Source organism: Syngnathus acus, chromosome 12 (assembly GCF_901709675.1).
Source record: "Syngnathus acus chromosome 12, fSynAcu1.2, whole genome shotgun sequence".
Taxonomy (NCBI): domain Eukaryota; kingdom Metazoa; phylum Chordata; class Actinopteri; order Syngnathiformes; family Syngnathidae; genus Syngnathus; species Syngnathus acus.
The window spans coordinates 5,228,357-5,245,384 of NC_051097.1; the positions used below are offsets into that span (position 1 = coordinate 5,228,357).

At 39.4% G+C, this 17,028-nt stretch overlaps 1 protein-coding gene across 1 annotated transcript in view; it reads right to left on the minus strand.

The window, feature by feature from the left end:
- brinp1 (bone morphogenetic protein/retinoic acid inducible neural-specific 1) overlaps positions 1–17,028 on the minus strand; it is an 84,816-nt gene that overhangs the window by 12,024 nt on the left and 55,764 nt on the right. The window contains exon 5 of the mRNA XM_037265313.1: positions 12,313–12,418. Coding sequence (XP_037121208.1) covers positions 12,313–12,418 — 106 coding nt within the window. The remainder of the gene's footprint in view (positions 1–12,312; positions 12,419–17,028) is intronic.

Genomic DNA, 17,028 nt, shown 5'->3' on the forward strand with positions numbered 1-17,028 from the left:
ATTATATGGCAATGGGAAAAAAGTATTTACCAGTATTTTGATGATTGTGAATGTTTTGCATGTGGGGAAATAAATGGCAGTGTCCTTTCAGGGCACTCAATTATTTGTCTAAAGGACGTGCTTCAGACGTTCTCAATGTTCAACAAGAGCTGACACTTTTGTACAGGCTTCACTCTCAGTATGACAGCTTTCACTTGTGATTGATGCCTCCCGTTGAGTGTACTGTCGTTTTATTTGATAATTACCACACAATCGTCCCCGCCCCCTCGCCATTGTAAGCAAAGTTTGTGTATTTCACAAAATTAGTCAACAAATTTCTGTGCATTGCATATCAACATAGGAACCAGATGACTCACACAAGTGGAAGAGGCCATTTGCACTGTCTCCATTCCCTATAAAATCAGGGCGGTCAAGGCATACACAGTGCTTGACATTGCAGAAATTGACTCTCCGCGCATGACATTGGCGCACATGAGGTGCATATAAACTGCAAGATCTCCCCTTGCGGATGATGTAGGGAACCACTGGCTGTCTTGTTATTCTTGAAAAAAGATCCTGATTATATTTCAGTTGTATATTCATTGTCATTTATTGCAGTTATTTTCTTTCTTCCCCAAAAAAGTATTGCAATATTATCTTTACTTAATGGAATATATGGACAAACTGCTATGCTACAGTACTGTAATAAAATATGACTGCACTTGAGTCCTGTTCATATTGATCCATAAGTGTCTTTTTAGTTTGGTATATAAACTAAAGGCGAACAAATGGAAACAGAAGTCCATTTCGACCCATCTTACCATCTCTCAACATATCATTTCTGGACTCTGGGCCAATTGATGTCTCACAGGAGATCTCTCAGAAATGAAGGCTGTGTGGCAGTAAAGCCTTTTTCTTCAATCCAGTGCCTGAAAATAAATCCCCGGCTCTACAACCCAGTGGACTGGAAAAAAAACTAAATAGGTTTTTTTCTTGCCCTTTTTGTATGGAACATTGGGAAAGCAATATATATATATTTTTTTAATCTGTTTTACTTGAGCACAAATGTCGCCTCAGCAGAAAATATGCACGCAGGAACCACAACATAACATCGCACTGATGAATGGTTTTTTTCCCTCTTCGATTTTCCACTCATGCATTATTTTCACCGAAAGGTGAAAAACTTAATCAATTTATGATGAATCAATGTAATGAATGGGGAGAGCAAAGGCTTTAATACACTTGCATAATTTGCCGATAAACTGTCAAACAGTGTCTCCGTTGTGTGCACACTTCAATTAGAGCTACTTATTTTCACTCGCTAAAAAAAATGGTAATGCAAAAACTGGGATGGCTAAAAGTTAATTAGAATGTTCATATTCAACAATATTAAGCATACGCCGCATATTGTGCATGCTGAGATGAACATTTAATTTCCTGAAACCTGCTTGGAACACTAAAACACCAACTATAACCAGTCAGCGGTGAGTTAAACGGGGCCAGCATAATTGGCTAAGTGTTTTTATTTATAGAGGTTCATTCGGTTCATCAATTCTGCGAAGCGTCCTGTACTTTTGCGCTATATAGTCTGCTGTATGCACACTTGCTCCATTTTTGCTTCTCTTATTTATTGTTATTTGTTTATTTATTATTTATTCATCACTCATTTATTCATTGTTTGTGCCTTCTTGTTTTTATTTTTTGTGTTGTTTACTTGTATGTATATTGTGTACTATGTCTTGTCACCGTGGGATAGTGGGAACGTAATTTCGATTTCTTTGTGTGTCTTGGCATGTGAAGAAATTGACAATAAAGCAGACTTTGACTTTGACTTTAGAGTTGCCGGTGAACTCCAGCCTATCCCTAAAAAGTTAACAATAACACGTCCCCTTTATTACGAGAATATTTAATAAAGATGTTAGAACAGCAACACTAAGTCTATTTTAATTATTCCCTATTGACCAAAAAAAACATTATCGCCAAAATAGGAGCAAGATTTACCAGATTGTACTCTAATTTCTCCAGTTTGTTTTTCTATACAGTAAAAGCCGCTTCCCCCAACCACACAATGATTGTTGCCCGTCAGCCCGATGGGGTGGGGTGAGGGGGAAGGTCGGGTTCTGGAAATAGCAAAGTGGATGGATAACTCATGGTGTGACCACAAAAGACTCAAATTGCACAGGCCTTTTTCTTTCTCCATCAGGCCTGTCTGTGGCCCCCAGATCCAATATTCATTTAGCTTGATGTATTCCTGGACTTGAAACTTTAATGTGATTTGTGGGACAATCCAGATGGCAAGTTCACGGATCAACGCCGCTCACTGGCGGAGTCGGGGCCAGCGGGGGCCCACCGCACAATAACACAGAGTGCCTACCCTTCTCCTTCCTCTGACCATACTTCACGAACGCCGAGCCTCACGTCAACCTGCGTCACTTCAGCTGCTGTCCACTCTTTTCTGCTCGCCGACTTTGTCTCTCCTCTTTGCACTTCTGTCTGACTTCATTACGCTCACTTTTGCTCCCGCCGCGCACCTCCATGTGGCCTTTGGTTCACTCCATCACTCACTCCTGTTTCTTCACCTCTCGCGCTCTTCCCCAACTACACTCGATCACTGTGCATCGACTCAGTTACTGGAAATGTGATGTCTTGTCCTCACGCCCCCTTTCTACGAAAATCTCTCGGCAGCTCTTGTTGCTGCAGCGTGACACAGACCGCCGCTAAGGCTTATACATTTGTCACGATCTAAATCACCTTCAATGTCATTGCGCTGTAAAAAAAAACAACAACAGAATACTCTTGTATAACCCTAAAAACTTTGCCCACACTCACCCTCGCATAATGTCGACATAGTGTACCTAAAATGCTCATAAATATTTCCAATAGATGCTACCCGTCATAATGCCAAAACATTCTTTTGCCGACAAGGCATCTTTTCTCAGTTTGTGACTAATATGCGCCTCGGCTCAAAAAAGGTTGAGAACCATTGTTCTAAATCGAAGGGTGGTGTTGAATTGTAAAGCATTTTTGCCTATGCCATCAAATATGGGTGTAGTATGATGTCAAAGTTTTTATGGGATTTGCATATAAAAGCGAGCGCAAGGGTTCCGCGCCGCTTTATTTTCTATTATTTGCAAGAGGAAAATATTGACCTTAGAGGCCCCATTGTAAATAGCGCTGAAGTCAATAAAGATTTAATTCTATCCACTGAGTGATGACGACCATGAACTCCATTGTGACTTTCCATTCTGTCTCCTTGTGGCGTGCACTATTTTCAAATGTTGATAGATAGGGGTGAGGGGGAGGGAAAATGGGGGGGGGGGGGGTCAGCGTTGTAACTGCAAAGCGGGTGGGGGGGGGGGGGGGGGTCAGTGCTTGTAACTGCAAAGCGGTCGCCTGCTTATTGCAATTCCACGCTTCGCCTCATAAATCAGGGTTTCATTACAGATTAATTGACCATTGTGCGGTCCGCAATTTTGCTAAATAATCATTGCTTAATCCACTGACGCAATAAAGTGCATTTACTTGAATGGGAAGGTGAAGAGGGTGGTGGGGGAAGCATATAATGAAGATTGGGGGTTATCATTATCTCACCCAAAGACCTCGGATGTGGATTACTGCTTCTTGCATTTTTCTAGGTTGACGAGCAGGCACTCTGGTCTGCCAGTGGAAGCTTTAAACCACCAGAGGGGGGTGGGGCATATCATTGGAAGATTTGCTGTGTCGGCTCATTTTGCACACATCTGTGCTGCCAAAGCTGCTATTTATCCACTTTTCATTTTTATTCTGTAAGACTCTCTCCGAGCGGCACCGGAGCTCAGAATAGCACTTTTGAGAAACTTTCAGAGTTTCAGCATTTAGGTATGCTGAGTAAATTGAAGATTATCATAAATGTTTTCAGCGAGCAGCTTGTGTTGTCAAACGAGGAACGTCCAACCACGAAGATCTTAACCTGAGAGACTAAGAATTGCACCGGACAGTTTTGAAAATATTCCAAGCCTTCATTTTCAGTACAATCATTTCAAGTGGACATACATAGATGAGGAGATGACGTTATAGCTTCTATTAATTAAAAAAGTAAAATATGCTCTTTCCCACACACACACCAAGCATGCACACTCCAACATAGTTAGCCCAGATTGCTTATTAAAGCAATTGTGAGATTGGAGGAGGGCAGAGCTGTCCGTGGTACTTGATGAGCTGTCCGCACAGCCAACATACGAGTCACACAAGCACGCAGTAAATGTGAAATAGTGAAGCCGCCTCTCGTCTTTATTCTACGTGCACCATCTCAGATGGTAATAGAAGTCTTGGTCATTTTTCTCCAAAGGAACAACAGTGAGCCATAAAAGGCATGTTCAGACTGCATTACAAAGATAATGTCAGTGTTACGCATTAGCCAGAAATAAATGGCAATTTAACAAAATTACAATTGGGATTGTGTGGGGGGGTAGCAATATCATGAGGAGGAAGTTTCAAATTAATAAACAGAAAAGGGCATAAATAGAGTGATTACTGCTGAAATTACTGGAGCAAGTGCTCGTAATAATTTCTTGTTTCTATTTAATGTGACTAACATGCATTTTGGCAGCAGAGTGTCAAGTGCTTGGTATATCTGCCTCTGAAGCTAGTCCTTTTTAGGTTCAAATGATCTGAAATTACAGTAAATTTAGAGGAATACGAGAACAAATGTGAAAAAGTCGTTATAACTCAAAGAAATAATGTAGCACAAGAATTTCAGCGAGACTAAAGTAGCAATGTGGTAAAAATGTAATTATGGCAAAACCGTAGTTCTGGTAGTAACTTCTACACTAAACTATTTTATTACAAAAAAAAATAGAAATTAATACAAACAATAAAGGAACTACGGTATATTGATGGCCTGCAACATGTTCATAGTTTGAGCAGTTCCTTGCCACGTGTCCCTGAACAGCTGTAGCGGCTCTAGCGCACATGCGTGTCAGCACACACGAACATGCACACTCACTCGTCAAAGGTCTTGCAGAAATCACACGTTTAACAAGTACCCCGTAGAAATGGGGGGGTGGGCTCTTGTCCGATGTCAAGCTTTGACGTTTCCGCTACGCCTCTAAAAAGATATGTCCGCTCTCAAAGTATCACGATTATGCTGGCAGATCAAACGCTTATACTGACTGTGGACATTTATTGGGGGAACTCAACTTTAGATGCTCTCCAGTGCACAAATCATTTGGCACATTGAGATGTTTTAAGCCAAATAACCAACTGTGATGTACAAATGACAATTAATAAAGAAGTTGATTTGCTAATTTAGGCATTCTGTCAGGCCTGATGATCATAGGGGCAAAAAAAAAAAACGCTGCAAGAAAATATTCTGTCACATCTGTTATGTCAAATCAAAACTAGTTCTACTACGACAGTGGGCAACTTGCAAAGGAATTTACTTGCTTCAGTTTTGGGTTGTCTGCTTTTTTTATTGCAATTAAAAATGTGAAGTGGGCAAAACAACAGAAGATCGTGGAATCTACATAATATGGTAAATAGGGTATATTGTTTGTAATTGAAGGTTCAGACATTTCTGTCAAGATTTTAATTAGGAATAATTCAATCAGTAAGTACAATCTGGTGCCCAGCCTTGGTGGAATATTTTTCAAAATATTTTAAGAGGCGAAATATTTCATTTGATCTCAAGTTCAACTAGTGTCAACATTTCTATTGCTTCCCTTCAACTGAGATTGCGATAGTAATTTGGTGTGGCACATTAATGTGCGCTTTGTTTGTTTCTCCTGACTCCAGATTGACCCTTGAGAAGCGTTCTCAATATCAGTTGGAGTGGAATTTAAATTCCTCCAGAGATCTAAAAGGTAAAAGGACTCCATTGAAGCTCAGATGGAATTTGCAAGTAGTTAAGTGGTCGGGATTTTAATTGTACACAAACGTTTTGCTGTGTTGGCGAGAAAGAAATCTCATTTACCATTTAACATCATACAGAAATGCAATACGGTAATATTTCGTCACAATTGAGCGATGCAGAAAATTTTCAATGCAACTGTAAAAATGCTCCCTCCATACAAGAGAGTCTGTTCCAAATTCAAAGTCGGGTCCTCTCGACTGTGAAGCAGACGTGCTAGCCACTAGTCCCTCGTACTGTCCTGAGTTGAAAAAGTAATTGAAGAAAATCAAAGGGGCATGAGTAAGGTAAAAAAAAGCCATTATCCGACAGCAAGCCAATCACTGTCAATAAGGCCGTCATAAATTAGAAGCACAACAAAAGCAGAGTAGTTTGTCTTCCTTGACACGTGCTTTCTCTCAACAGGCTCTTCTCTGCATTTTCTCAAGAGCCTATCTCGGAAGACCCATGAGCCTATCGCGTAAGATTTATGAATATGTTCCAATAGCCTGAGCCAACAGTTTTCAAAGTGGTGAAGTGAAAATAAATTAAAGTGGCCCTGTAGGCTAGTCGTGAGCGGCGTGATGAATTAGATACTCATTGCACTGTCGCTCCATCGCCGTCCCTCCTTTTTATTTTTTTTTCCTGAGGAAGAATGCTGCAAACACAAACATAAAAATTAATTTCTTTTACAACGGACGTGTTGAGAAATTGATTTGTAGGCTTACTCATGGGGGAAAATAATTAGCAACTTGTTTTCTCTTGGAATTTTTCATTTCATGGAACCAATTGCTGAGGATTTCTTCCACAAATGATCATATACAGTAAATCTTGAGAGGTATTGAAGCATCCATGTAACCGAACCACCGTATTGATTTCCATTATTAAAACATGCGACCCTTTGCCCGGAGAACTGATAAGAACGGGATCATTTACAAGATGGATGGCTGCACCCGATTTCTACTCAAACACGGCAAAAGCCCCTCCACTACCTGATGAAATCTTCTCCGACTGACCTGCGGGTCAGCCTTCAATTGGAAGTGGTCAATCAAGGGTAAGTTTCCATTCGGGCTGGCACGGCCATAAATCTCCTCCTCCTGGCTCACTCTTGCCAAATGCGGGCTGTCATTTGTGTGTAAGCGCTAGCTCACTCTTGTGTCACAATGTGATGTAACCTGTTCGTGGTGGTAGGTCATTCTTTTATTTTGTTTTGGTTTTAGAAAAGCACTTGCGATAAGCAGTTAGAGTGATGAATTGTTCTTGTCGGGTTTCAATCTCATGTTTTATATATACGGTATATATTTTCCAAATGATAAAATACAATCTACCGTATTTTCCGGACTATAAGTCACAGTTTTTTTTATAGTTTGGCCAGGGGTCCGACTTATACTCAGGAGCGACTTATGTGAGAAATTATTAACATTATTATATCACTTCACATGTTAATTTTACACTAAACCGCAAGAGGGCGCTCTAGGCCTGTGGAATAATTGGAACTGCAACTGACGATGAGTCTGATGTAAGCCACGTAGAAGAGGAAAAGCCGCATCTTCTCCCTCTGGAGTTAGCGAAGTTGTTCAAAAGTGACACAGAGGATGAAGATGTCATTGGATATAGTGATTTGGAGTGACACGGATGGATTGGTAAACTTGTTAGCATGTTATTTATGCTATAGTTATTTGAATAACTCTTAATATGTGACATCAGGCACGCTCACAGTTCATTGTTTGTGTTTATGTAACGTTTGCATGCCGTACAATTATTCATTTTTTATTTTAAATTGCCTTTCAAGATGACATGTCTGTTCTTGGTGTTGGATTTTATCAATGTCCCCCAAAAATGCAATTTATACTCCAGTGCGACTTATATGTGTCTTTTTCTTCTTTATTATGCATTTTATGGCTGGTGCAACGTACTCCGGAGCGACTTATAGTCCTGAAAATACAGTAATTCTTTTAATTTACAAATGATAATTTTTTTAGATTACTTCACCGAACAACATTTCTAATCAGGAAATCTGTAGGCAAATGGAAGTGAAGACACCTTGTTTAAAGCCACTACGGTCCAATTAAGAACTTCGATCGCAAAACATGACAATGGGGAGTTTGAGATTGGCAGATTGAGAATCATTGTAATTTTAAAGAAATTTGCTGATTTTTCTTTCTTGGTGGTTACAACCAACTTATTTGCATTAAAGCTAAAATGCAAAAAAATATTTTTCTCTTCTTGCAAATTTAGAAATGTCTTAAATAATTTAAAAATGTCTCCGAAGATTATGTTACGGTTTTGTTGGTGCATTTTTTCTTTTTAAAATATATGAATAGAAGTAAATACTTGTGCGTATTTAAGTGTTTTTATTTATGTTGAATGTTCAGAGCCTTGGAAAGCTGCTGAGTCATTCTCATGACCTATCACGAAGCAGCAATACGTTCTCAAAGTAGTTTCCGCGTGATAACATGCTCTAATGACCGTCTGCGTAGTCGTTACTGAATGTCGAACAAGCCCGAATATGAAAGAAACTTTTTAGCGGCCACATTAAGCTGACATCAATAAAAATCTTCAGCTTGAGTGATCAAAGCTGCATGAAATGTATTGTGAAAACAAAAAAAAGACACACTTGCAGCGTCATCCTTAATTTGGATGATTTGTTGAGAGGAAAAAAAAGCAGCTGTTGGTTGAATATGCCAGCTATTTTAAATCTGCAGAGGCATGTACGAGGACAGTGTGTTGGCTTTGATAGACGGCGCCATTTATGTTTAAGTCCAAGAGCATATTCTCATCTATATCTAAGTGCAGGCAGGAGGCACGTCCAGGGAGTGTCATATCCGCATTGTGTTATCAGTGGCTCGCAGCCGAGCCTGCTTCTAAAAGACCACAGAGACCACCAGGGTGAGAAAAAAACACATTTCCTTTTGAATATTCCGATGCTTTGTGTATGATGTTCGTCTGAAATGTCTCCGGGGTGGACTAAAAAGTCATTTTCTTTGCTATGTTTGATTTTCATCTTGCACCTGACCTTGTATGCGGCTTGAATGTTTGGTTAGAACGGTGGCATAGTACATATAGTGACTTCCAGTCAGGCCATTTTTCTCCATTGAATGAATGTCGGCTTTGCCAGGCGACATCCACTTGAAAGAAATATTACAGTTGTCATTTCTGTTCCTTAAATTAGATTAAAATGGCAAAGCTACACAAAAACATAACACGTATTCCTAGCCCATTGAAAAGCACTGAAAATGTATCTTTACATAAACTAACGCAAAGATTTCAAGATATCATTATAGACGACGCTTATCTTTTATCCCTTTTCAAAGCATTCACATCCTTTCACATCCTTTATTTTCACACACGTTTTCTGCTAAATGAAAAGATGAGTGTGTGTTCCTCTCAATTACAAGAAAGTGTAGTGTGTCTTTCATGGCCAAATCCTCAAAACATAATCGGGGAAAATGAATTCAAAATGTAATTTATGATAGCGTATGTTATTGCCAACCTTTATCTTCACATTTCAATTTGGTCTTCATACGCATCGTGTCTTTTACCGATTCCACGCGCTGGTTTCTGAAACTAATTCAATTGAAAACTTTCTCCATGTCCAAAATATGTTCATAATGATCAATATGACACTTTAACACAAACTGTTCTGCTCTCAACCTTAGTGCAGCAGTTGGAGGTTAAAGTGCTCACTTAAGGGGCATCCCAATGGTGTTAATGAGGAGGTAAAATTCTTGTTTTTTGTCTCCAATGTTCCAGAGTCCATGAGGCTATGACCTCAAGATGGCTAACCTTTGGGTCGACCGTTGCTGCTCTGAACGTAATGTCATGATACAAAAAGATTAGATTTACTCCGAACGTATGCTGAATAATAACTTGCTGTGCTCCAAAATTGATTCCAATGATTTTATTTATTTATTACAAATGAACCTTCAAAGATGCCATGATCTCGTAGCCTGTTTGTAGGTGCATGTGGCTTGATTTTTTGTCTAAATGGCGCTTGACTACTTTTGCATTCAAACTCAAGAAATATAGACAGATGTATTATTTCTTATGAGCAGCCCAGTGTCATATTTTTTCTTTGGGATACTTTGCTTTCCTTTATGATGTCAAAAAAAGAAGATGCCTTTGAGAGCTTTTCTAAAGGGGGAGCATTAACTATAAAGACCAGAGACTCATTTTTCCTCAAAGAAGAAAAATAAACGTGAAATCGCTCTAAGGGGTTCAAAAGTTTGTCCAGATGGTCAAAGCTTCCACTTTTTTTTTCTTCTAAGCCAAAGAAATAAAGCATCTGTCAGTTTCAGTGAGATTAATCAAACTCTTTTCCGAATTGTACTGAGAGCGATATCCAAGAAGAGGCTTGTAACCTTTCTTATCAAAGTGTTAATTATGCGCGAGCACACTTTTGGTATTTTTATCCAAGCCCTTCTGACATAATGGAAGGCAATGTGGAAATGTATTCCGGCACTTTGTTTCATGGAGTGGCCTCATACTTCTTGGACGAGAATCAGTCATGACATAACATCAGCTTTTTCGCCTAGACCTTCAAAATTAAGAAAAAAGTACTATGCTCATCATTTATTGCTTGTATTGTTGTAGGAATCATCACAAAAGTGAATTTTGTATCGCTGCATTTTCATGTTAATAAAGTAGAAAAGAAATGTTTGATTTGTTACCTAAAACTTTTTTTTTTATTATCTTTATTCAGTAAAAGGGTTTTGGTTAAGATGACTACATGTGATCACAATTTCTTGTAAAAATAATATCGCTGCCATTTATTTTTATAGAATTCTTCCTAACGTAAAGTATGTTCCAGTAATTTCCACTTGACCAAACAAAGCACACTACGAGAGCATTGGCAGAGGAACTCTGTGATCACAGCCTGAAAGCAAACCTGGGTCGAAGCATTTATGTTTCGTCTTAAAAGATTTTCATTCTCTTCCTGTTGGAATCCAATCTACTGTTGTGTTCTGGGAAGAATACAAAATAAAGAGTCTGTCTAACCTTACGGATTGAATCACCACATCATAGATCACACAGCTGTTATGAAACAAATCCATCCAACAATAGGTCAGTGCAAAGAGGCCAAGAATATTGTCAGTGACCTCCTAGTAAGGTCAAAATAATAACACAAGACAAGGTTAAAAAAAAAAAATACTGTCCAAAAGCTTTAATCGGATCAACATGTGTTTAGTTTGGGCTAAATTAAACTTGAGTCAAGTGAACTGAGCAAATGAAAAGCTTTACAGATTTGATGTTCCCAAGAGAAGAATTTGCTGAGGGATGCACACGCAAACAATATATATAGTCGGGATAAAAGAAGACTAATTGCTACACGAGCACTAGCGCTCATGACAAAATGGGCGAATTAAATAAGTGGATGTCATTATTTCAGCAGCGCATACCTTCAAAGTGCTCCGCTGGGAATGGGCCTCTTTATGAGCTGTACAAAGTGCCATCGTGCCAAGCTTGTTGATAAAGTCAACCATCCACTTTTAATGAAGGAGGCCTCAAGCAAAATTTCACTCCTTTAGAAAAAAAACTTTTTGAGGTGAATTAGTTTGAATCTCAACAACTTCAATAGGAAGAGTTTAGATACAAATTGTTCTCGTTTCTTATATCACGCAAATCTGCCACTTTCAGGCCTCTTTCAGATTCGCACTATTTCCTACTTTATGTTTTTTTCTCTTCACTCTGCCATGACGCATTTTCAAATGGCGCCAAATGAACTGCGTCAATTGAACAATGTAACGTCTTATTTGAGATACAGATACCGTCAAGTCTGTCAACATCTGGGTAAAGGATGCCTACAAAAAAAAGGAGGCTCATACTTGAGAGCAAGGCTTTTAGATGCTATTGAGTGAGGGATGACAAATCATTCCTTTCACAAATCTACCTAATTCTCTGGTTTTTAAGAGTACAAATAACGATCTCTCTGTGGCAACGAGAGGGGCTGGTCATGGGCGCTACAACGACAAAAATGCACCTTTTGAGAATTTCCAGCTGCTCGTAATCATCTCGGTAAACTCGGCAAAATCAAAAGAAGCAATCATGCTGTTCAAATACTTGACCGCAGATTACGTGGCACTCCATCGTTGACTTCAATTGCATTTGTCTGCCCCCGTAATTACTTACGATATTATTTGAGATCTTCAAAGACGAAAACCGCTGGAGTATTACAGTTGGATTCATTTTGAAAGAAATAGCACAACCGTTCCAGGGATATGTTCTCCCGAAAAAGGTTTCTTTGACACTTTTATACTTTGATAGAGAAGTAGATATTCAGTAATGTAGCAGGGGGTTACTGGAGTTGAATCACAATTTAGCAGTGGAATACAGTAATCAAGTCAACCGTAGGTGAAAGCTCCGATGCATCACTGTGCTCCATTTTGAAAGACAAAATGGAGTTTGCCCAGGCGTGACAGTGTCAGACGGCATCCCCGACAGTTCATACAGACAGGCTTGTTGTTTACCTTGCAGATGAAGCTTGCTCTCGGGGCTCTGCAGCAGGACGGAGCTGACCGAGTCCAGATTGTCGTAGCTGCTGCATCCTAACGGGCCGGTGCGCGTCTCTGTCACCTGACAATAAGATTGAAAAATGTTTTGCATTGATGCGTATCATTTTGTCCAAGTAGTTTTGTGACGTGCTACACAATGTTTTGGAGAGGTTCATAGTCTTGTGGTTGACTGAGTGTAACCATTTTATTTATATTGCGGTGCTTTTTAGAGCAAAGGAAAAATGGAACGCTAACAAAAAACAAACAGGAAATATAAAATCCATTGGGATGCAAGAAAGCAGTTTGCGCTTCTCTGTCCTGGCTGCTTAATGCATTCTGGCTAAAGGATTAAATAATGCAAATAAAATCTGCATTCCTCCTCTGTCCTCTTCATTTTTTCACTCCTTTGGGAGTCTCATTTAAAATCGAACCACTGACTCGATTTACAGCAAAACAAATGAAGATTGTCTTACTCGATTGTTATGTTCAATATGCTCAAGTGACAATGTTAAAAAATACATAATATTACATAACAAAAACAAAATGTAAATGAATGGGCTTTGTTAGAGGAACCTTTTTATTTTTTATTTCATTTGTTGATGTTCGGAATGTGTCTTTAAAATTGCTGACCCTGCAATTTGTTTATATGAGACAGGAGTACCTTATTAAATTTCAGCAATACAGTAGTCGGCTGTGCAATGAATTGTCCCATCAGGTGTTGCCACAGTGAGTGACTCGTGATTTGTTTGGCACAGTAGCTGGGAGTCGAACCCGCTCGGGCACGTGCTTCGACACAACCGGTGCCCTTCATAAATATTCCTCGACAGTCGTAAAAGTTTTATCGGGGTAACAATTTGGAACAAATTACTATCAATACACTAAAATGAAAGTTTTTGTTGTGTAAGCGTCGAGAGGGAGTGTATGGGAATTTTTTTTTTTTTTTGGGTGGGGTGGCAAATCCATCTATGTTTAATGGCTTTCCCAAGCACATGTTCAAGAAAGTCTACGGGAAGACTGAGAAACAATGACCATCGTTAAATCTTACAGCGTACATTTAAGCGCCGTTCCAGAGAGATTTGAGAAAGATGAACACATTGTTTGACATTAAACTGCTGGCGACGGGCCCTAACTCGTCACTAAGGATGGGCTTAAAACACTTTTATGGGGGGCATCAATGGACATTATTCTCGAATAAAAAGCCAGAGTCAATGCCAAACAGCCGCACCAAGACATATAACAATGTCCTGACCCAGAAATGCCGTCAAGAAGAAATAATGGAGCGCTTCCGACGTGAAGAGGCTCCTTTTAATATACGACTTTCACGTCCGCCTTGGAAAAGGTTGTCCTAAAAAACTTAAGGGAGGAAATACAAAGTGAAGGACTATTAAGTAGTCTCAAATAGTACCTTTGAAAGGTTTGAAGGTAAATATATGTGATTAGAAACAAAAGTGCAAATTCACTGCACTGTAACGTGTGAATTAAATTCAACAAAAAGCAGACTGTAATCACGGGGAAAAGTTTGAAAGGAGTTGATCACGTTGGACTTTTCTTTTTCTTTCATGTCGATCGTGCACCAGATGGTGTGCTGACATGCAAGAAATTAGACAGACGTGTTTCTTAGCCGCCTTATCAGGTCGTTAAGGCAGGCAAGGGGAAAAAAAACGTGCAAAAAAAAAATCTGATTGGGAGAAACATAAAGCTTGTATTTTGGCATCTGACGATCGTAAGACACACTGTTGTAAAAGGATAGCGTTGTAATATTTAATTACGTTTGCTGGTACTGGGATGCCTGAACACATTGTAGTAAAAGGGATGGATGGCTCGTCTCAGGAAGCTCGATTGGCAGCATTTTAAAAACGCCGCGGAAATTGAACACCTGTCTATTGTTGCCTTGTGCCATCAAACCAACTATCCAGCCTTAATTTCATTATCAAACCTACAAATTCAATCAAATGTAGAGTAACATTTAATAAAAATGTTTCCAATTATTTCAGCCAGTCTACAACAGGAGGGTCAGCATTCGACAATCAAGGAGGAAAAGGGGTCAGTGGCCTGTATTTTGTTTCAAAAAACCTTGATGTTTACATCCCGCAAAGGGTAATGTGACACAAACTAGGCCATTAAAGCTAACAAGCAACAAATGGTTGGTGAAATTGCATTTTTCCGTAAGGTCTGTCGCTGTATTACAAGCGTCTCCTATCCTTATTTGTCCACTAACAAAGGAGAAAAACAAACAGTGTTATTCTTGTAAAATTCAATATGATGATTGATTGTTCTGTGTGATTCATGATGAGATGCGAAATCACCAAAACGTTTTTTGTCTTCGGTATGAAAGTAGTCTTTGTCAGCATAACATTTAAAAAGGACATTTGTCATTTCAACACTTTATGACACTGAATGACTGCAAGCTTCATCTTCTGTAGCAAATTTTGTCTTGATCCAACCATTGCTTCACAAAACACCATCTCATCTTTGCTACGATATTTGTCTTTGTAGTATCATTGCTTTATGATACAGAATGGCATTACTGCAACTTTCCTGTTATTTGTATTTGGCAGGAGATCAGTTCAAGACAACAACCTATTCTGAATGGTTATTTGTCTTGTCACAGCATCACAATATGTATACACTACCGTTCAAAAGTTTGGGGTCACAAAATTGTTTGGGTGACCCCAAACCTTTGAACGGTAGTGTAAATATTATTATAATAAAACATTATGAATTAAATATTATAAATTATATCTTATATTTGTATAAGATTATATATAATCTATGAATATAAGTAGACATATATTATAAGATTTTTTACACAGAAGATTATATATAATCTATAAATAATTATCTAAATAAATATATACACTACCGTTCAAAGGTTTGGGGTCACCCAAACAATTTTGTGACCCCAAACTTTTGAACGGTAGTGTATGTATATCTATGTATATCCTATATAACAAATATATATAAGAAATCCGATCTTTGCATTTGGCCCACTGTGTCTCTTTGATACCACACATCTCAAATAAAATCTTTTCCATACAACAGATTTATGACAGTTTTTTTTTTTTGTCTTTGTCACACATCCCTGCACGATGAAACATGACACTACGGAACCTTTTATCTTCAGTATGAAGCGGTTCAGAAAATGGATGGATGGACATCACGCATATTTCACGGGACCACATTATATGACATCATCTTTCTCCTTTGCTCATTTTATCACTTAACGATACCATACGACTTATTTACATCTTTCCTCTCTGGTACGATACTTGTCTTGGTCACATCTGAGCTTCACGATATGACATCATCTACCAGCAACTTTCCTCTTTGTTACACCATTATTTAATGATAGACACTTCGTTATAGCAAGTTTCCTCTTGGTTATGATATTTGTGACACCAACAGTGCATGATATGACTCTGCTACTTTGTAGATTATTCCGGGAGGTTAATTTTACAATTACTTGTGTCCTTTAAAAAGTAATGTCGTGTGGCAATGCGTATATTTATTTGTCCCTTGTCGCCTGCTTCCACCAGTCGGCAGAAACATGTTTACATTCATTGTCACCCACACGCATGCAACGCTAATACATGTGCATAAACATGAGCACGGTCATACACAGCTTTATGGATTAAAGTGCGGCCCTGATAATCTGCGGGACTTTTAGGAGAGCGTATGCGCCTCACTTCCTCTCTGAGCACACACCAGCAGATTATGAAAATGTGGAGTCTAAAGTAATAAAAATACAAGGAGCAATCAAACGACTGAAGTGGGCCTTGGGGGGGGACAGCGGAGGATTTGGATTATTAAGCGGAACACAACAGTGGAATCCCACCGGGCCACCGCTACCCACCACCCCCCGCCCGGCTATATCAAAGCCCACCGTTAGACAGAACGCAGAGTTCTGGAACAGCCTCGATAATTGTCATCTGTCGTCATGAAAGTGATCTTCACGCTGTAAATAAAACGATGCACAGGAGATCCAAAGTTTCCTCTGCAGTGAAGTGGCAAGATAAATAGCGCCTCGTATTCCCAGCTCGACAAATAATGACGAATGCTAAATTAATTCCAGCACTGTGCAAAAGTCTCAAGCCCTGGAGAAGATGCGCTCTAATGACCCTGTAAAACTAGAATGTCAGTTTATTTTGGGCAGACCTTGACTAAACATGAGAAATTGCCCATCGTCATCTGTCCTTTCAAAATTCATCTTCGATAGCCAGTGTGTGAGCGACTACTAAATTTATTTTCTTGATGGCACACATATTACTTATTCTCAACTAAAAAAGTGAATAAGTGTCACTATTTGATTAGCCTTGGCCTACTTTGACCTACTTTAATGAGCACACAACTCGTACCAACAAACTGATGCCAACGCTTTTCAATATCCCCCCCCCCCCCTCCGCATACATCGGCCTATTCACTCATACGCTCAACCTTTCCTGCGCGCATACTTTTAATTAGATACCAATTATAAATCTCATTAGGGCCTCAGCAGCTTGACAGTAAAAAGTGAACCGGGCACATTTGGCGGGGTAAACGCACGGCTCACGTCAAATCGCAACAAAGTGAGGATTCGCACAATTTCGACTCTCGGCGGCGCCGCCGCATTGTTTTGACAACCGGACGCTGCGGCGCACAGTGTCGTGGAGCGGCGCAAATGATACTCCATAATTGAAGTCTTGCTGCGCGAGT